General features: G+C 35.5%; 2 protein-coding genes across 2 annotated transcripts; one reads left to right on the top strand and one right to left on the bottom strand.

The window, feature by feature from the left end:
* Nucleotides 1–5228: 5228 nt before the first annotated feature.
* LOC140853878 (cytochrome b-c1 complex subunit 8-like) lies at nt 5229–14115 on the top strand. Its single transcript, XM_073248964.1, has 2 exons — nt 5229–5474; nt 13858–14115. The coding sequence occupies exons 1-2, from the start codon at nt 5305–5307 to the stop codon at nt 13904–13906; spliced, it is 219 nt and encodes a 72-aa protein (XP_073105065.1). The 5' UTR covers nt 5229–5304; the 3' UTR covers nt 13907–14115.
* Nucleotides 14116–18406: 4291 nt separating this feature from the next.
* Nucleotides 18407–19295, bottom strand: LOC105036708 (dirigent protein 22). Its single transcript, XM_010912454.4, has one exon. It carries the CDS (start codon nt 19217–19219, stop codon nt 18653–18655), a length of 567 nt encoding a protein of 188 aa, XP_010910756.3. The 5' UTR covers nt 19220–19295; the 3' UTR covers nt 18407–18652.
* Nucleotides 19296–22010: the final 2715 nt, after the last annotated feature.

Below are 22010 nucleotides of genomic sequence, written 5' to 3'. Positions count from 1 at the left end.
AACGTATGATTGCATCCTTCGGGCACATCAGAACTACAAAGATACTCATCCCAAGTTCGTATCCCGACACAATCTACTCCTATAATCATGATCGACACGGTGAAGGGGGGACGATACTTATGGTTGCAGTGCGGATGTAATGTAGCATGAATTGTATGCTGTTTGTGTTCATACCGGCTGCGAGGAGGCATGGTAGATCAATCACGAAAAAATATTCATTGCAATGATGATGTCATGTCAAATTTATAATAAATTAATAAAAAAATTTATATTTTATTGATTGTCATATATTATATTGATTTCTATAGATAATACCTCATACTATCTATGTATATTTCACTTATTTCTAATTTTTTATTAATTTATTACAACGATGACATGGTTGCAACGAATATTTTCTCACCAATCATGTAGATGGCTCTTGCATACAGACACTTGTGTCACTGAAGCTTGCTCTCCGGATGGACTTTTTATCATACTTTGTCTTCGATACAGAAAATTTTTTTTTAATTAAAATATTTTTTAAAAAATTAATTTTTAGAAATATAATATTTGAAAAAATAATTTCAGTATGTTTGATACATTTTAGAGTACCTTATATTTGATTGAGTATCTATTTTAATGAAAAAATTATATAAAATACCTATTATATCTTTAATAAAAAAAAATTTGAGTCTATTTTATTTATGACTTTAAAGATATTTGTGGAAAAAAATCTCTTAATTTTCTTCTCATAAGAAAACCAAAGACCTATATTCCATATGAGTTTTTCTTTTCCACGAAATACAGGAAGTTTGTCAATAGGAGTATCATTTTTCAATCTCTAACTCTTTAAAAACTCTAATCAATTAAGAGGAGTTTTTTCATGTTCTTGTTGACTATACTTTCTCCTTTCCTATTTCCTTCAACTAAAAGAATCTTTGGAGCCCACAAATTTACTTGGAAGGGTATTCCCCGTGCAAGTGTATCATGGGGGACCACTCATAGATTGGGGCCTTCCATCAAAGTATGCATGACCAATTTGTGAGATTGCCTCCAAGTAGTCTATTCCATGCTGTGCATTTTTCTCTTTTTATTTGAGAAAGTTTTTGTGCACCATGTGTGGTGTAATAAAATTGATGTAGAATACATCACCAAATTATATTGGACCATGTAGCATACTTAATAATGAGACCGCCATCTAATACCGCTCAACTTTTTTTTCTCTCTAATTTTTAATAATAAAAATACTCTTCTCTTCATAGAAAAAAAAAATAATATTATTACTTTCTGATGACTTGCATGATTTTTGGTGAATATATATAACATCTTGAGCAATATATATAACTTTTTGTATCTTTATGATATTCTAAATAATATATATAATTTTTTTGTTGACTTCTTATGAATATATATGATATTTTGAATAATATATATAACTTTTTGTGAATATATATGATATCCTGAATAATATATATGGCTTTCTAATATCTTATATGACTTCTTGTGAATATATATGACATCCTAAATAATATATATGACTGTGAATATATATGATATCTGAATAATATATATGACATCTTAAATAATATATATGATTTTCAATATCTTATATGACTTCTTATGAATATATATAATATCTTGAATAACATATATAGCTTTTTGATGCCTTATTTGATTTTCTATCAATATATATGACATTCTGAACAATATATATGTCTTTCTGATGCCTTATATGACTTTCAGTTAGTTATAATAACTAATAAAAAATTATATAAGGTATCACGAAGTCATATATATTATTCAAGATGTCATATATATTGATAGGAAGTTACATATATTATTTAGTATGTCATATATTGATAGGAAGTCATATAAGGTATTAGAAAATCATATATATTATTCAAGATACCATATATATTCACAATAAGTCATATATATTATTCAGAATATCGTATATTTTCACAAAAAATTATATAAAATATTAAAAAATCATATATATTATTCAGGATATCATATATATTTATAGAAAGTTATATATATTGTTCAGGATGTCATATATATTTACAGAAAGTCATATAAAGAATTAGAAAATTATATATATTGTTCAGAATGTCATAAAGATATAGAAAATTATATATATTATTCAAGATATTATATATATTCACAGAAAGTTATATAAAATATCAGAAAGTAAAAATACTATTATTTTTTTATTCTACGGAATGAAAAATATTTTTATCACAAAAAATCTGACGGAAAAAAAAGTTGAGCAGCATTTAATGTCTATCCCATTATTAATTATACTACATAGTTTCATATGATTTGATGGTATATTCTATGTTAATTTTGCTGCACTGCACGTGGTGTATAAAGAATTACTCTTTCGTGTTTTAACCATCTATTATTAGATGGGCCTTTCTAAAGAACCATGCGCCATGAAACATGGGAACATCGTTATTGTATTGATAGTGAAGATTCCTTGATCCGTATGGCCCATTATTTGTAAGAGCAGCTAACAGTTGTCCAGTAACACAGTTTCTACCTTATTGCTTTTAGAGACAGAAAAAGAGATCCACCAAAATTACATCTAGGTTCCAATACCAGGGAAGCACCATCCAAGGTTCGAATTTAAAACTTTTGATTAATAGACTTCTGATTAATAAGTAGAGAGATATGACTACTGAGACACGTCTCAATTTATAATATTTTAGTGTGAAAATTAACCTTTTTTTTTTTTTGCACAAAAGATGATAACTAAAAAAATAAAATGAATTTCTTTCACAAAATTTAAATTGCATATCACTTGTCCAACTATTATTTGATGAGATATCTATATTAAGTTAGTAGTATGTTAGGATTATATACTGTTTCTTTTCTTCTTTTTTTTTTTGGATTAAATCTGGTTCATTCTCCTTCAAATAGGGTTTTCCATGCCTCTGATTTGGGAGCTTACGCTCTTGGTTCACATGTGAGAATTTTGTGCAAAATAGAGGAGCAAAGGATCCCAAAGGAGACATCTTCTGGCCAATCTTTTTCGGTCAAAGAACAATGCGATCATAAAGACTTTACAAGTCAATTTGGTCTGTAATTAGACATCCAACAATGCCCAACTAATTCCTACTTTGAAGTTGTAATTATACTGGATATAGAGTACAAGTAATTGATCAAATAACCTACTTTGTTTTTAGTTAGCTATCTTGCTTGAGGGTATCTCTTAATTAAGGATTCTTAATGTTAGTCTAATCAGGGGCACGAACGATCAACAAATAAAAGAAGTTTGTGTCGCTAATTTTAAATTTTTGGATTTTTCATGCATATACCCTTATAAATACAGATTACTATATATTTATTCCTACAAAACAATATTTACATATATCTTTGAAATATTTATGTAAAAATATAATTCTTTGTAATACAAATTAAATGTTAAAATTTTTAGAGGTGGTAATGCAAATATTGTTAGCTAAAAATTTAATAAGAGTATTGTTGCAAAAAGTAAGTGTTACTGAGAGTCTTCGATTCTCGGTGTGGTTGGGCTCCGTCTCATATCGAAATGGAGGTTGGCCACCTACCGATGTGGAGAAAGTGTTCGCTAGAAGTGGAATGCTCTTTCTTTAGGAAAATTTGTGAAAAAATCTATTTATCAGAAATTTTTCAATGAGAGACTTTCTGATACTTAAGTTAGCTAGAGCTTCAGCAAACATAAGAGTAGAGAATAGAGAAAATGGCAGAGTTTGGGCTTTATTTTTTGTGGGGTGTGAATTACTTATCTAAGCATCTCCTTTGCCTCTTTTATATAGAGGAGGAGTAGTTGTGCGTGACAATTGAGTTCGGTAACGGCTCCAGAAAATCTATACCTATTAGAGATAGCAAGGTGCTTGTTATGTGCATTAGATATGGGTGAGAGTTAGGCACATTTATCCATGAAAATTATGTTCCACAATAAAGCCCGTATGCACGTGTTCAAGGAAAATGACCTCGAGATCTTTGGATATGTGATCAATTTCGATCATTTATCGAGTAAATCAGTTATCATCACTCTCCGAGATCAATCAATTGATATCGTTGATTGAGCTAGTTCTTCACTACGGCACTATACTTTGTCTAGGCGGATCCGAATCTCCATTGTTGGATAACCCATCATGCAAATCGCAAATTATCCAAACCTATCATTCATCTACTTGCGTAGATCTCAAAGCCACTTGTTGATCATCCAATGGTGGATTTATATAAGGAAACCTTCTTTTGCATAAAAAATACAACACATTCCCTTTGGAGAATGCCTTGGGATTGATATTTTCTTGACACTTTGGCATAATGAACGCTAGAAATTTTGGGAGAGCAAAAATAGATCAGATCCAAAAACTTGAACTGCATTCAAGTTCAAGATTTTTTAGCTGTCCTAAGTAATAATCAATTTTTCTTGATTTGAATTTTAATCATCAAATACAGGTTAACGTTTTGATATCATTCAAGTCCAAAGCCGATCGGGGACTAGCCCTTGGGCCTAAAATATAATCATTGTTAGTTAGAATTCAGTTCCTACTTGTTTAAAATTTGACATTTTCTATCCCTAAGCCTGCCCATGATCAACTTTACTCGAGTCGTGTGAAAAGAGCTGCTTTTGGATTACAATATTTTAGATTAGATCAAGTTTGGGTCAAGATTTTTTTCCTAGTTATTAAACTTCTTTTAATACTACTTAATTTATCTTGTTAATAGATTGTAATTGCAAAAAATTAGATTAAAACTAGACAAATTAGATTCAATACAAAAACAATCGACTCCCACAATATAGATGAGGCTAGAGGTCAAATAAATCATACCAAATCATAACTATTGACCTGTGGCTATGATAAGTTGAGTGGCATTGGTTGGATTAGATATAAGTCAAGAGTTTTTATATCGTTGCCCTAATGTTACCTAAGTCCGACCCAATCTACAGGCACTTCTAGTTAGAACCATCGGCCATCGTCTCCTTAAGCTATAAGCATTTTATTTTACTATTATTTTAATATTTAGATTGAATCAAGTATCAGGCGCGTGGTGTATCATCAGTTACAGTAATCCATTAAACTATTTGATCACAACCATCCCTGAGTACTTCCAAAGACTTCTAAGTTAGCAATTAAGCGTCCTCTCATGGTCACGTGCAAGGCACGTGCCAAATGGTAGTTCCAGAGAAGTCCTCCCAATCGCGAGGCGACCAAAGTATAAAGAGAGGCAGCGATAGCCGACAGGGCTCGGAGTCAGCGAGCGAGAGAGGCCTTTGGATCGAGGGACGAGAGTGAGAGAGAGAGAGAGAGAGAGAGAGAGAGAGAGATGGGGAAGACGCCTGTGCGGATGAAGGCGGTGGTGTACGCGCTGTCGCCGTTCCAGCAGAAGGTGATGCCGGGGCTGTGGAAAGATCTCCCCGGGAAGATCCACCAAAAGGTTTCCGAGAACTGGTTCAGCGCCACCCTCTTACTGGCTCCCCTCGTCGGCACCTACTCGTATGCCCTCTCTTTCTTCCTCTTCTTCTTTTTTCCGATTAATCACTGATCTGTTCCTTTATCCGATAATTGATTTCTCGAGATTTGCCTTCGGTGGCGTCCATAGAGATCTCTTTTTGTTTAATCATTAAATCAATCAGTGTCGTATTTGCTTTGCTGTTTTGTTTTCATCTAGCTAGTTTATAGATTCGAGCGCTTCAGATTTCGCGGTATCTATGCCTGTTTCGGGAATTTTTTGTTTTTGAAGAACAGATTGATCGATATTAGAGATGTTTTCTGTATAGGATTTTTCTTTTCAGATCACGTCAATGTTGATCCGCGAGGTTTCCCCTGTATAGAGTGAAGAATCAAATTAAAATTCTAAATCAAACCCTAAGTACAGGTCTCTCCTACTTTGAACAGAATTATCCTGGTCTGTTATTTCATAGTGTATAGCCTCTAAGGGTTCTTGTTCCTCAAGCATATATAGGATTTTCATATGCCAAATGTTATTGGTGTGGTGTAGAATGGACATCTTTGGTCCTACTATGAGTTTATAAGGATTAGAACCTTCTCTCCCATGCGAGGTATTTTTTAAAAGGCAAAACCGTGAGGCTCTAAATGATCAAGACTCGCTGAAGTCTGACGCCCACTGAAGCTTCAAGATGATCATGAGCCAAAGTGGATAATATCTCATGTATGCGGGTGTGGAGTTAATCCAACCATCCGAGCCATTCGACCCTTTGACCCATGACTGCAATAAAGGCGCCATCTATGGGAACACCTTTTGCTTGCACATACTTTCTCTTAGCTGGTGGGCTGTGTTGTGATGTAGAGAGGGCATCTTTAATCCCACATCGGTTATGAGTCAAGAGGGAGTATAGCTTATATGGATTGGAATCTTTTTTTCTACATGAGGCATTTTTTAAAGGACAAAATCGTGAGGCTTTAAATGATCAAGGGCCATTGAAGCCTAAGATCCACTGAAGCCTAATGATGGTCATGAACCAAAACGGACAATACCTCATGTATGCGGATACGGAGTTAATCCAACCATCTGAGCTATTTGACCCTTTGACTCATGGCCGCAGCAATTATAATTGTCACCATTCAGCTTTTCATCTTTATTCAGGTCAACAATAATATTTTTTGATGTCATGAAAAATTTAGTACAAAGGCATACATGTATAATGTCAATACCCAAACATAGTACACATTTGATTTTGCCAATAATGCATAATAAATCTATGATAATTTAACACAAGATATAGAGTCGAAAATTTACTATGTTTCAATCATCATCCGTTATCTTAATATTCAATTATCATAAACTTAGTTTTTATTATGGCAAAATATCCATTCTAGATGAAAAACATTACAAGTATTCAAGTCATCTAGAACTCCTACTTGAAATAAGTATATACCAAAATTAATAATAAATACAATATATGTGTTCAAATTTAAGGTTGCATGCCAATGAAATTTCATATATGAAAAGCAACATCCATCTATTTACGTATCAAATATGCATTACAATAGTAGATAAAATATTACATTTAGAGAATTCAGGTTAGGCATTGAAGTGTATTTGAATTTAAGTTTGTATAGTGTTTCTTTTAGAAAATGATATATACTCTAAGAAAAGAGTAAACATCGTAGCATATGATTCACACCACATGTGCTATGCGACTAATAAGGAAAGTGAGAAAATGGATCCTTGCTTCCTCACAGTGTGAGACTGTTGAGGTTTGATAGCCTCTATTATTATCCTTAAGGACTTTCGATTGTTTCTTGAAATTTTATTTTAGTGTTTATTACTTTAGTGTCTTTAATAGCCATGTGTGATTTGGTTCGACGGGACATGTCTAAAAAAGTAGCTGAATTGAAATGGAAAGATTCGAGTAGGAAAGAAAGACTATATTTTTATTCTACATCCATATCTGTATTAACCGATCGATCAGTTATATCATCCATGAGAGAGAAGAACATAATTATGAATATATGATAGTGAAAAAGGTCAGACATGCTCCCTATTGTTAATGGAGGGATCGAAAATATGACGATTGATATAACAAAATTATTCTGAGATATGGCAAGTATGCTAATCTCTTAGCAATGAGCTATTATGTATCCCTAATAGGTATATGATAAATAAGCTCTTGAATACTTGTTGGTTGCACGGTCTATTTGCCTAATATGAATGGATGAGAGATATGGATAGAGATGAGTCGAGTCCATCATGTGTGAGTGGGAGATGTTGGTGTATGGGACTTAATTTGCCCTTGATGTAATGGCAGTTTTGGGTGGTTACTTTTAGCAACCACCTAACCCCCTTTAAAAGAAAAAATTTGCAAGGGAAGGAAAGATATATTTTGAAGAAAAAACAGAACAAAGAGAACTCTCCTCCTTTTCTATAATTCAAGAGACTCTCTCGATTCCTCTATTGTTTCTCAGAGGTTTTTAGACTGTGAAAAATTAGTGTTTTCACGTTGATTACATTATAGACTAGTCGGTAAAGCAACCAGAGATCCGTTTGGACTAGACACCTATAAGTTAGGGTTTCATTTAGCATTTTAATTTCATTTTTCATTGGTATTAGAACACCAAAGGTCAGGTAGAGTAGCTCGTAATGTTGAGAATCTTTGGTCCTCATTCATAACATATCCTATAAATATAATGTTTTGTTTCTTTTCATTGATTGTCTTGTCATGCTCAATCATGTAAACATTGGGTTCCATGCTCAACATGACTACATTTTGGCTGAGTGGTCAAAGGCATTGGTTTTAGGCTCCGATCCTGGAGGGCGTGGGTTCAAATCCCACGAAGAGCCTTCCCAACAAGGGCTTTCTTCTTTGATTTGATTTTTTTTTTATTAAGTTGGAAGAGCCACCAACTTTTTTTTTTATTCAGTGGGAAGAGTCTTCCCACCGTGGGTTTTCTTCCGAGGCCCACCGTCACATGTGATGGGTAGCACAATGGCTGTCTTTTTGAACCTCAGAAAATCTCCAATGTTTTTCAGATTTTATTCATTTTAGATCCTGATTTTCAATCTTTAATATCTCCTTCTACCAATGTCCAAAAATTTCGAATTATATATGGATTTAAAGCTCTTTACATGCTCTTTCCAACCATATAAATTTCGAAATCTGAAACTGAACTGATTTTTAATTATGCCCTTTTAAAGTTATGGTTTCAAAAATTTGAAACATCAATTTCTCTCAGACGGCTTGTTCGATTACTATGAAATTTTGCAAGCATAAACCACACATCATATACTGTTTCCATACAAAAATCCATGTCCTAATTTATAATGTACAATAAGATATGAATTTTTCAATATAGTACAAAAATATGTGCAAACAATCAATTAATCACAAAAATTATTTAATAATCAGTTATTAACATATTAAATCATGCTAGAAAATAACCTAATCTGTCTCTGATACCAATGAAGAATGAAATTAAAATTCTAAATCAAACCCTAACTTACAGATTTTTGGTTGAAACGGATCTCTGGTTGTTTTACCGGCTATTCCATAGTGTGATCAGCATGAAGACACCAATTTTTCACAATCTAAGAGCCTTTGAGAAATAATGGAGTAATGAAGAGTCTCTTGACTTCTAGGAAAGGAGGAGAGTTCTCTTTGTTCTTTTTTTTCTTCAGAATGTATCTTTTTATCCCTTGCAGTTTTTTTTTTTCTTTTTAAAATGGGGTTGAGTGGTTACTTTTAGTAACCACCCAAAACTGCCATTGCATCAGGGGCGGACCAGGTACTATATACCAACATAGAGAACAAGGAAAGAGTTGATATGTTTTGGAAGGCATGTGATGTTGTATTTGTGTGTTAGTGCTTTGGAATAGTTAGAGAATGAGAAATAAATGGTTGCCGGGGCTTAAAATTGGGTTGATCTTTCTATTCTTGAAAGCTGTCTATGTAACTCTTCTGAAGAATGGAAAGATTATTTACTGATAATGAAGCTTTGTCGAACAATATGTACAATTTCCTCTCACATTCAGATATGAGATATGGTTGTTGTTACTGTTTCATTGCTGAATATTTAGGTTGTCACGCGTGTTGAGATTTTGGGAAGAAACATTTCTACTTAATGCTGCAACAATCTCGGACATGGGCAAGGTTGCACGAATGATATCATAAACTAATTTTTTGGATAAAACTAGATGTTTAGATACCTTCAGGTGCTGAATGTAAGCCAACAAACCATGATTGATGAGATCATTGTTTAACTTTTGTCTATTTGATTGCAAGAACTTTTGGCATTATGTTGAGGCATCAGTTAGAAATAGATATAGTTAAAATATCATTGATAATAGGAATATAAATGGAAAATAAAAAGAGATGTCTAAAATAAGGTGATTTCTTTTGCATCACTGATATATTCGACATTATTTTTATTTTTCTAAAATTCTTGTTCTAGTAGAATACTTGAGTGGGTAAGGTGGATTGATATAAAAACAATTTATGCAGATAAGTTGAAAGGCTAACCTTGATTGTCAAGATAACAATGAAAATCCTTGAGCATTAGTTGTAGTTTGTGCTTTGTGACTCAATGGTCAAGAGATTGTGTCAAGATGTATTCATGTTTTTTTATCTTCTTGTTGGGGTTGGAGTTGGGACATTGAAGTTTCGAGGAAATGTACATGATATCTGCTCCACTTTAAAGAAAATATTTTCAAATTCAAATATCACTTTAAATTTTTAATAAGTTGGAGACCAATGAATAGACATCTGAAACTCACAGTTCACATAGACAAGCTTTATAGTCGGCCACCATTTCCATTGAGGAAGATATGCAATCTCATATGAGGAAGAGAAATATATTGAGTGTATCCGAGAAGTATCCATAGTCTTTTTCTATATTTTAAAAATAGGATACTTAACATGTGTATCCAACATGTTTTTAAGAAGTATCCAATGTGTACTGTTATTTGATACATTGTTGATATGGATATGATATGCAGTTTAAAATATCCATGATTCCTAATGTGGATTTATTGTTTAACAATATCTTTTGTAGCCTCATAATTCGGACTGTGTTTTCCAGGATATAAATATCAGTGTTTTAAAATGCCGCATGTGCTTATGCGGTCCCACACAACATTGCACTTATATGGTATAGTATGCGGTTATATCGCATATGGACCAAAAAGATAGACAATTTAGCATATGTTGTCTGCTTAAGATCATATTACTACATTTGTGAGCCCACTTAGCATTTTGGAGTTACATATACACCCACTTTTATGGGGGCGCATGTAGGTGAAGTGGGTTCAAGCTGGTGGTAGCTTTGATGTCAGTCTATATGGTAAGCCTGATACGGATATTGATCGCACTAAAACGTTGATTATATTATAGTTATTGCTGTTGGATGTTAGATACTAAGTGTTAGTTGTTATCAGTATTGCTATTATCCATCCATAAAAGTTTACTTTCATTATTGTTATTTTTAGTGTACTTAATATATTTTATTTTTTTAAATATCTAACAAACAGTAATTGCATATGCATCTGCATATGTTGCCAGTTTGCGGTCCTTTGATCACTCGCATACTGCAACTGTTATATCATACTACAAATATTTTTAGTAGCTTGTGGGCTCGTTTGTTTAGCATATCATGGATTATTATGTATATATATAAGGTTTATATGGAAAAAGTGGGCAAAATGGTGTAGTTGGACTAAGAAATAAATTTATGGGGATGATAGGAATTAAAGTGCAAATTTCGCTGGATACATGGTGCATATTACTTTTTTTTATTTTTCATTTATAGATTCTTTAGTAGTTGCTCTGGTAGCGAGTAAGGCTGGGAGCAAGAGGACCCAAGTTATCTCTTTCTGGTTATTTTTGTTCCTAATGTGTTTAGTGAGAGATCTCAGAAGGTGGTGATGGAAAATGCTTCAGCCACTCACACAAGCACTCAGGTGATGTGAGGAAACCCTAGAGTGCCTTCTTGGTCAGAAGCATGACATGTTTGCTGAGGCTACGCCGAAGCCAATGTTCAAGACAATGAGAGGCTTTGAGGCATCCCCCTCTCCAATGTCGATCATTATTCTTTCTATCTCTCTTTTGCTTATTTTTTAGAGTTTTGTAAGCTTTATTTTCCGGGTTATTTGGTCTGTTAGAGTCTCTTATAAATAAAGGGCTAGTCTTAGATGTTCACTGATTCACTGTTTTGTGTTATGCATGGTCTAGAAACATCAACCATATTTTTTGAAGTGGTATTTTGCTGTCCTGTTTGAATCCTGAAGCTAGTTCAGGATGTCCAGTGGTTTATTTTTGCGCACTTTTGTTTAAAAACATATTATCAGAAGTGGTACTTTGATACAATATGGTGAAAGATGTTGAACATGAGACTTGATGTTCGAGGTGATTCTGAAAAGGATGTTGGGACTTGAATGATTAATCTTTTGATGTTCGTATTGTTTTTAATAATGTTTTTTAAATACAAATAATATTTATTTCTAATGCTTTTTTTTTTTTTTTGAACTTTGTCAAGGCAAGATCTATTTGGTATCCAGTGCCGTGGGTGACATGGGTGTTCTATTGCCCTAAGGGTGCTGTTTTACTCTTGACAATCTTGAGGTTGTAATGAGTCATAAATTATAAAGTGGGTTAGATTGGATCAGCTCTTGGGTTGGATTGCATATGATGAGTTATTGAGTTTATTTTTTATGTTGTAAAACTAATTTATAAAAGAAATGTTAAAATATGTGTCAAATACAAAGTAGATGAATGGGGAAAAAAAGCTATACATACAAGAAAGGTGGTTTCCACCATCATAAACTCATTTTTAGCTTTTCTAATGAAATAAACATCATGTTTGGTATTTATACATTACCTATTAATTTAATTATCCTATTAGCTCAATTGTTTTAAGGAAAATGACAATTTTTTTTAAAATTGGTTGCAAAAATATGAAAATCTGCCTTATATTTTCAATTCTATGATCTTGAACAACAGTCTTCTTGATTTTGCTACTCGAGAGTCAAGACTTGTGGATGATAAGTAATTTTGAAATCCATATAGTCAGATAAATTATCAAAATGAAAGTCTGCATGATTTAACATATAAATAGCAGGATCAAGTTGGATCTTATGATTCAAAGGACTGTATCATCGAGATGATATGGTTCTGGATCCTGTCATTCTAGTTGATTCCAATCAAGGAGAAGATCCTTTTGGTTTTATTTCCATTTTAATCTGGATTGCGAGATTTGGATTGTGAATCATATGATTTAACAACAAAGAAATTGATGGACTGTAGTATGAGGATTTGTTGTTGTTGTTGTTGTTGATGATGATGATGATGATGTTAAGCGGTGGTGGTCTTTAGAAGTAAAATGGAATTATTGATGTTTAAGATTGCATGTGAAAGAGCTTCTTTGCTTGGTTTTTGGTAGGATGAGCGAAGGTGGTGATCAGGAGGCTGGATGATCAGTTGTAAGTGCCTGCGAAAAAAAAAAAAAAAGAAAAAAAAATGGGGTTTAACTGAGAATTTTACTGATGATTGCTTTTTGATTGTGTGAACATTGGATGGGTGCTTTATAGATGGAATTGCCTTTTGAGTAGGGTGATGTGATTTCTATTGAGAGCACATGCAGTAGTCTGGAGAGTTACATGATGTTTCTGTTGATGGTTCCATCTAGCACCTTCTTTTTATGTGAGGGTGGTTTTTGGAGGTAACTGTAACTTCATGGAGATTAGGTTGAGGGTTGGAAGTTACAGGCTGTGGTCCCGTCATTAGATATCTTTCAACCTCCTCCTTTTGGGGTTAAATTCTGAATAATGTACTGGCCTTGAGTTCCACCCCTTTCTGATAAACAGAAAGGAAAGAATCAAGTTGGAGTAGACTACACCAATGGCAAGTTTCTTCCACAAAAACTCATGAGCTGATAAAAGACGACTGTGTCCATGCAATATGGTTTTCTGAGGAAGTGTAGTAGTTATAAAAAGCATACCATTCCATGTAAAGTTGCTTCTAATCACAACTGCCCCAAGGCCTGGGTAGCCCGATGCAAGAGCTAAGACTGGAAACATGACTATCCTGCAGCTGTCGTGCCTTGTCTTCCCATATTTGCTGCAATATTTCTTTCTTTCAACTGCTTATTTATATGGTTTTTGCAGATCATATGAAGAAAGCAAGCCGAACATGACAATTATTTTTTTTTATTTTAAAATTGTTATTAATGTATACTAGCTCGATATCAATGTCAGGTTGCCTGTATTCATTTCCATTATTCATTTTTCTTTTTTTGAAATAAAAAATTATTCATTCAGTTCCAGGAGGGTGTTTTTTCTACTTTATTAAAGTCTTGAGCTGGTTAATGACGGTTTTTTTTCTTGGTGCACTAAAATTCTTATCTGGATTGTTATCTGCACATGCAGTTATGTTCAGTATTATCAGGAGAGGGAGAAGCTAGCCCACAGGTACTGAGGTTGAAATACCAAAGGAGTTGTTTAGAGATGTGTTGCGGTATCCTCTAATGTGAAACCTTTTTAAAGTTCTTATCATGCTGCAGACTGTATCATGTTTGCTTTTGAATAATTGACAGTGTGAACTCATTTTTGTTGGTTACGTGGTTGCACTTTTATGATATTAACCAAGGCGTATGGATGATATACCTTGTCATATTATTGGTTGAATTAACTATGTCCACCTACCTACATTTTTGACGGCCATGTCTTTTATCTCGAATGATGAGTGGACACTGAATATTTTGGTAAGGTCCTTGGTTGTTGAGCTTTGCTGGTGCGATCTTTCCTTTATGTTGCAGTGCGTGTTTTGTTGTTTTACTGTGAGTCCAAGGATTTGTTGGCGTGGTTCAAGGTTGTGTCGTTCTCGTTAATGGACAGGTTGTCTTAGTCCATTCTTGTTTCCTGCTGTCTTGTCATCCACCTTATCTATAGGAGCATTTGTTGGCTTTATACATAATTGCAAGCAGATCGGTTTGTTCCTTCAAACATTACTGATGGAAGTATGCTTATAGGGTTCATAAATCCCACGAGTTATTAGCGATTTGTATCGGTTATGAAGTACTGGTTGTTTGGGCTCTCTTCTGGCAACATGCATATCTGATCCCCTTTTTCTATCTCCAACACCGTGTGCCAGTAAACTGATTAGTGGTTTTAAAAGCCCTCATCGCAACGTAAAGCTGATATTTTTGCAGCACCATTTTCAGATCGCTTCCGTTCTGTGTATGCTATGTGATTTTGAATTCCATCAAGGTGCTGGTGGACGTTAGTGATAGCGTCATTGCTATTGATCCAAGAGGTGCCCCAACTCTGAGCCAGGCTTCCAGCTGTCGGTGGTTCTTGTTGGCAAAAGAGAAAAAGATCAATGACAGGGTCACAGCTCTGAACCAGAACATCTTGGCAATTAATTTTCTGGTCTATTTCTGCAGTAGCGATGTTGTCCGTTGTTCTTGTGGGCCTCGCTGGATGTCTTATTGGTCTGATGACTCTCCCAGGCAAGTTGGAAGGTTGGAAGAAATGAGGCACGTGGAATTAAATGATCAGGGGAGCTAATGACCCGAGCATGCGAGAGTAGTTGGTAGATGGCAATGTAAAGATTCTGAACAATGAGTTTACCAATCTGATGTCTCTTGTTTTTTTTTGCCTTACCAGTCAAAACCAATGCAGGTAGAAGATACGGGTTCAAGGAAGTGTCATTTTATTCCGGGTCCAAGAAAGTTTTCTGAAATGGGTTATATTGATGCACAAAATCAGGCTGCGGGACGGGTAAAAATTCACCCGTTTTTAAATTCTGGCCCGACTAAACCCTATTCGGATCAGCTGTAGCTCAGGTTTCACAATTTGGGCTAGTATGGGCTAAAATATTGTGACGTGCACGTTGAGCTTGCATAAACTTTTGTCATGAGAATAGAGTTCTATTTAGATCAACACGATTCAGATCACATTTTATGGACTTACATAAAGATCATATAAAATGGTTAACCTTGGTTCTGATACTAGTTTTTGATTTATCTTGGACATGAGTAAGTAAGAGCTGTAAAAATTGGATTATTAGGCTGAATCACTAAGAGAGAGTCACAAATTACCCTATATAATGGGTCAAATGGGGACAACCCAGGTCATCAGGGTTCACCAGTTGGTGGGTATGGGAAGAAGCGATCGCCCAGGCTGGGAGGGGTTAACATTGTATACATTATTATCCTAAATTGACCAGACTTGAAGCTGACTCGTTCCGACTCATTGTCGGCAATAAGCCAGGATTCTGGGATTTGATTTAGCACATACTTTTGTAATTTCTTCATCTTCACTGGAGTTCTCTCAAATGCTTCTGGTAGTGACTGCAAATTACAAGCTGAACCACTTTCATCTCGAGTGTTTTTTTCTAATTTGCTTCGTTCCGTAGTGCTCCCTTCTTTCTCTCTTTGCCGTAAAAACCCCGTTTTTGGTACGCTTTTGCTGTAATATTATGGGTTGGGCGACAGGGAGCTATAACCGGTTGCACTCCTATAGCAAACAATTGCGGGAATCAAGCTCCAATCAAATAATTTCCCAGTCCCTGTACTTTAGTATCTTTTTCGATTTTAACATACTGTTCCAATTTTTACAATCGGATATATCTACTTTACAAAGTGCTGCAATATTGACTACTGTTAACTAGCATCCAGTTTTGCAATTAAAGTGCTCCCATTTTCCAGTTCAGATATTGAAAAAAATCCTTTACTTTAGCATCTTTTTCGATTTTAATGTATCACTCTAATTTTTGCAATTGGATATATCTACTTCATAAGGTGTTGCAATATTGGCTGCTATCAACCAGTATCCAATTTTGATGTGAAAGTGCTCTCATGGAAATAATGCGAAAAACAATAACAATAAGATGGAAATGATGTGGAATAGATCAAGTTAAACTGGAAATACAAAAAATCTTCCTATCTGGGTATTTTGAACAGAAATCAAGGCATAAAGACCAACAAGTGGAAGCTTGACAGTGTCCAAAGACATAGCTTAATCTTCACCTTTCAGCAGCCTTCTTGGATTATGTAGGTTTAACGTGACATAAAAAGATATTAATTCAAATGTTTTATTTTTTAAGTTGCATATATTCAATTCAAAAATTAGAATTGGTGATAAAATTATCAGTAATACGGTGCCAGTTATTATCAGTGACATTGTTTTCAAAGAAAACGATGAAGTAGGAATTCACACAAAATATTCCATATCAAAGAAGAGGCACTCATACAATGGATCCTTCATCAGACTTCTTACCGTCCTTATTAGCTTGATATCAAACTCAAACTCCAGCCCCTGGATTTTGTCTGATCACTTACTCTTAGAGAGAATCATCAGGTTGTTTGTGCCATCATATTGCTGATACTTATTCTACCTTGAGGGTCAGGGAGAAAACAAATCTTCTAAGGGAAGTAAAACATTGTGTACATGTTGATCATGAAGGTTGTATTTTTCATAGAAAAACTAGTTTAGTCTGTGAAGAAGAAGAAGGACTCACAAATGCATATGGTGACCCCAAGCAAGATGAACCAAGGGCTCACTTCAATAGTGAGCTGGCCAGCCAGGGAAAAATTTGCACTTAGTACAATAAATTGCATCATTGCATATGCAAACCTAGGAATTTGCCCCCAGTAAGCACCACCAGCGAGCCTCCAAATGCAGGAATCAATATTGTAGTTATTGTAAATAATCAAACCTTCCTAATATTTAACACAAGTCCTTTGGTCAGAACTACATAGGAAATTGGCTTATATGGACACAATGGATGATGTTGGAGACGTATAACTTGAATAAAACAACAGCAGGTGATCATGGAGACACATGACTGGAACAACGGAGGCATTAAGCACCTATTAAGCCTAATAGAATATATGGGTTTAAAAATTGGCAGGCAAGTCATCCCGGATTGGGATTGTTTCCCACACACATAGCACGGATGAAAGCAACATATCCCTTCCATCTGAAATATATGGGTTCAAAAAGGCTCGGGAATGATGCCTCTCTTCTTGAGGCCGGAGAGGACATCCTTGGCTCGGGTCATGAGCTTCCTACAAGGTTTTTGGATTTGTTTGTGAGTCCATATAGAAAGATCAAAGTATCTTGTGCCTTGCAAGACATGCTAATCGATGTAATCCGGAGGCAAAGCTGAGGATGAGGGTGCGGGTGGAGTCCGAGAAAAGGGTGGGAGTGGCAGCAGGAGAGAGGCGAGTGAGGAGCAACTGGCAAAGGATTTGAAAGAAGAGGAGAGGAGGAGGTAGAGGGAGCTGAGAGGGGGGAGGTAGAGGAAGGATGAGGTGGAGGGAAGGGTTTGGGTAGAAAGAAGTGCTTTTAGTTCCCAAGTCAGCTTGGTTTATTCTGACTCATGTCCATTTTATTGTTATTTTCTATATTATTTTTAAAAATTTTCGCATGACGTCCATGAGGGTACGTTAACAGCAACATTGGATGCCGACCGGTGATGGACCAATATTACAATATGTTATATAGCATATTTGATTATGAAAATTAGAACGGTATGCTAAAATTTATAAAATATTAAAAAATATAATATTTTTAGTAATTAATTTATTTAAATATCCCACTTTTTCAGAGCATGAGCTAGGTTCACGTCACAGACCAAAAATTTTGGTGAGGAGGTTGGCTGACAATCTAGAAACTCGATGCAGCTGTAGCCTTGCCTCGGGTCTACGGTAATCAAGATGGCGTACCACGATGACTATTAGATAGAATCTTGTTCCTGGATCCTGGCCACCTTTCTATAATTTAATCATCACTGGTTCTCAAAGTGGAGCGGAGGACGAATGAGGTTGGTGGCTGGTCTATTTCAGACATGCGAGCCCCATATTAGAATTTCCATATTAATTGTTGGTAGCCTAACAATAGTCTACAATAGACTTTGCACAAATGAGATCACTAAAATGTTCTAGATTACATAGGTGATATTATGTCTCAACGATTTAAGAATTTACATCAGCATCAGCATCAGCATCAGCACCAGGTTAATTTTAAAGATTCATCATCCAAACAGCTGAAATTTACATCCACAATTCTACTTTTCTTATTTGAAAGAGGAAGAATACAAAGCTAGCCACTCAATGACAATAGCATGCTAGTCAAAAGGATGTTGGCCACCACACAACACATTAGGACAGAAAGAAAGAAAAGTGGATGCACCTCAAATAATGAAGACCAAAGGAGCTCAATAATGGAAGACAAAGCAATTATACTCAACCACCGCATTCCCAGTCGTCATGTCCAAATTATGGGTCTTGGCCTGGACGTAGCCACGGGCCAAGCGGAACAGCCCGCTGCCGCCGATCACCGGCATCTCCCTTACCGCCGTGAACACCGCGTTGCGGCCCAGAATGGTGATCGTGCTGCCATTGTATTTTCCATCCATGAATGCGAAGTTCATGGCCATCAACAGGCCTAGACCTTCCTGCGAGGCCGACGCGTAGAATCCCTGCGCCCGGCCGACGAGCTTGGAAGCCATCGCGGGGCCTTCCGTCAGTGGGTCGTCGATCACGTTGACCAGGCCGAAGAAGCTGCTTGATGCGTTCGTCGATGCAGCCTTGGCCACCTGCACGGCGGTCGGGTCGGGACCGCTTAATATGTCGTGCCAGAAGAAACGCAGGTGGGTGAGCTTCTCCTGGAGGGGTCTTGGGGCTGGCTTTTGGCTTTGGATGAAGCTGTAGGGTTGTTTGGCCAACATGGTGGTGGTGGTGGTGGTCAGGAGGAGGAGGAGGAGGAGGAGGAGTTTGGCCATCTGGTGTTGGCTGGCTTTTTTTCTGTGAAGTGAAACACAGTGGAGAATGAAAACTTGGGGGTGCGGGAGTGTCTCTCGACTTTGGGCTTTTGTACGCGTTGTGTAGAGAATAGTTGGGATGTTGGTGGGGGCTGGTGGGGGACACAAGGGTGAATTAAAAGGGATAGTTCCATGATTCTTTTGTTAATGGGACTGCACTTTAACTTGGATGCTTTTTTTTTTTTTCCTTTTCTTTTCTGCTCGTGGTTGTTGGGTCCTCAAAAGAATGCCATAAGAAATAGTGGTTCCAATTACATGTTGGCATGTTAATCTTTTCCTTTCTTTTGCGTACATGTGAAGGACCATGCTAACGTGGCTAAGAAAGAATCCTAACAACATTAATATTTGTGGAAGCACCACCACCCCACTCCACCATAAGCAGGGGCAATAAGTTGATTTGGAAGGATGTTATTTGGTTCTCAAAATAAAGATTTTTTTTGGTTGGGGGAAAAGCTCCATTTCGATTCTAATTCCAGAATGAAATAGGAATGGTCTCATCTACTTAAAATTAAATTTTCAATCCTTTATATGGATTCAAATTTTCATTCCGATTTTAATTTTGATTCTGATCATGAACCAAATACTTCAAAAGATTTCGTCATTCTGATTTTCATTTCAATCCATTTCGATTTCGATTTCAATTTCGATCACGAATCAAGTACTTTCTAAATATATAGATTTTTGCTTGCTTAGTTGATCTCCGTGGTGTATCAAAGTGGTCCCAAAAAAGAGATTTTCCGAGAGACACTTTTTGGGAAAAATTCTAGTTTATGATTTGGTGCAAGCGTGAGAAGACTATCATGATCTATTCTTGCCCTCTTTTTGTTCTTGCCATTGATCGATGTAAGAAAGAAAACCAGTACCGAGACAAAAGTCATGAAGAAGATTTTAGTGGTGAACCACCAGTCTGTCTTGCCAGATGGTAGACAGGGCATACGCCTCCGACACAGACTTTTCCCCAAATGTCCTGGACGCCTGTTCTAGTTTAACTAAACTGTTAATTGCTCCATTCGGAAGCCTAGTGATCCAGACAAGATGGAGAAGGATCAAATCGGGCGGACAGCTCTAGCCCACCAACCACATCTAGAAGAATCTTCCAACTAATTTAGGCTAGAAACTGAAACCGCACTAAGAAAAGAAAAAAAAAAAAGAATTATAGAGCTACAGTGCTTCACTTTTGACCATGGGAATTATGCATCTTGCGTTTCTTAATTCTGTGTGATAATTGAGTTTTTAATGGCGAAGACTTGGACCTCGTAAGAAGTTTTTAATCGCAAAGACTGGTACTTACATTCGCTTAAGGCCTCTTGTCCACCACGTTTGCTTAAGGAAAGGATGCCATGTGAAAGCGAGGTGTGGGAGAGCGATCCAAGTCGCCATTTCAGACCTGAGGGGTTCCTTCCAAGACGTTGGTGGACAAACCGTAGAAAAAATGGCAAGGTGAAAGTAGCTTCTCCGCATAGCCTTGCTTGTGGTTGTGGGGGTCTTCGGTTCGGATCTCAACGTCAAAAAAATACTCGCCGTGTTGGCGGGGAGCTGGGCTTCCAAGCAACAAACACTTGTACTGCAAATTCCGATGGTTGCCAATGCTAAAATTTACGTGCAATAAATCCAGAAAATCATGTTTAAAAAGCAATTTCTGATCCGTCGATATTGCTGAGATGATGTACTCATCCATTAAATTCACCCATACGATGGAAATGAGATATCTTTCTTCAAACTCGTTCTCCGAATCGAATATTTTTCAATGAGATTAGGGTTCTATGATCACGTTCAGAAGAGGTAGCCATGCTGACATACCTCCGTCCATTTTTTTTTTTCTTCTTTTTTTTTTCTATATCCAAAAATCAAGATTTTTTTTATTTTTTTAATAAAAAAAAGTTTTTGAGGGGGAGGTTGACAAGCTGTCACTTCCCACTCTTCTTCCTCTACAGTCCAAAGACGTAGAAATTTTCTATAGTTTAAGTGAATGGCAATTTCTATTAGTATATATAGTATATATAATGCATATTGTCCATCTTGATATGCCGGCAACATGGCCTCATGTTGCAGAAGTATCCGGTACAAATCTTAGCAAAATGGAGTGAAACATGCACCAAGATCTAGATATTATTGTGCTCCCAACCTTAGTGAAACATTGACATGAATTTGAGATTTTAAGTGTGGCGATGGTGATCAATTATTGAACTTGTTGCAAATCTTTATGCTACTTGATTGGTAAAATAATTGCTTCAGAACATTGAATGGGTAATAATAGAAACTTGTTATTGGCCGTTTCTGCTGAAAAATTATTGAAATTGTTTGTGTTTGCTTTAGAATTTTTGTCTTTAAGAATAGCCACCACTAATTCATGTTGGTAGCAACGGAAGCATAATCGAAGAGTGATCACTCTATTCTCACTACAACAAAAAGAACTTATGATGATGGAATTTTAATAACATTCAGAAAAAAATATTATTTTGTATACTTTTTAATAATAATTTTAATATATATATATATATATATATATATATATATATATATATATATATATATATATATATATATATATATATATAATATTATAGCACTTTGACAAGAATACTACTAAAAGTTGTCACATAACGATGATATCTTATAATTGCTACAAGAATTTGTATTATATTGTAACAATTCTAAAAATTATGATAGAAAATATATAATATTATGATAGTTATTTATAGATACTAAAATTTATAATTTTACCATGGTATTATGTAAAAATAATATTTTC

The sequence above is a fragment of the Elaeis guineensis genome, chromosome 1 (assembly GCF_000442705.2).
Source record: "Elaeis guineensis isolate ETL-2024a chromosome 1, EG11, whole genome shotgun sequence".
Taxonomy (NCBI): Eukaryota; Viridiplantae; Streptophyta; class Magnoliopsida; order Arecales; family Arecaceae; genus Elaeis; species Elaeis guineensis.
This window is presented reverse-complemented; position numbering and strand designations above follow the sequence as displayed.

What these genes read in the sequence shown, in the direction of transcription:
- LOC105036708 (XM_010912454.4), bottom strand. Translation starts at nt 19,219, where the DNA reads ATGGCCAAACTCCTCCTCCTCCTCCTCCTCCTCCTGACCACCACCACC.
- LOC140853878 (XM_073248964.1), top strand. Translation starts at nt 5,305, where the DNA reads ATGGGGAAGACGCCTGTGCGGATGAAGGCGGTGGTGTACGCGCTGTCG. An exon ending in CCCCTCGTCGGCACCTACTC is followed by an intron (nt 5,475 to 13,857) that starts GTATGCCCTCTC and finishes CTGCACATGCAG; the next exon opens with TTATGTTCAGTATTATCAGG.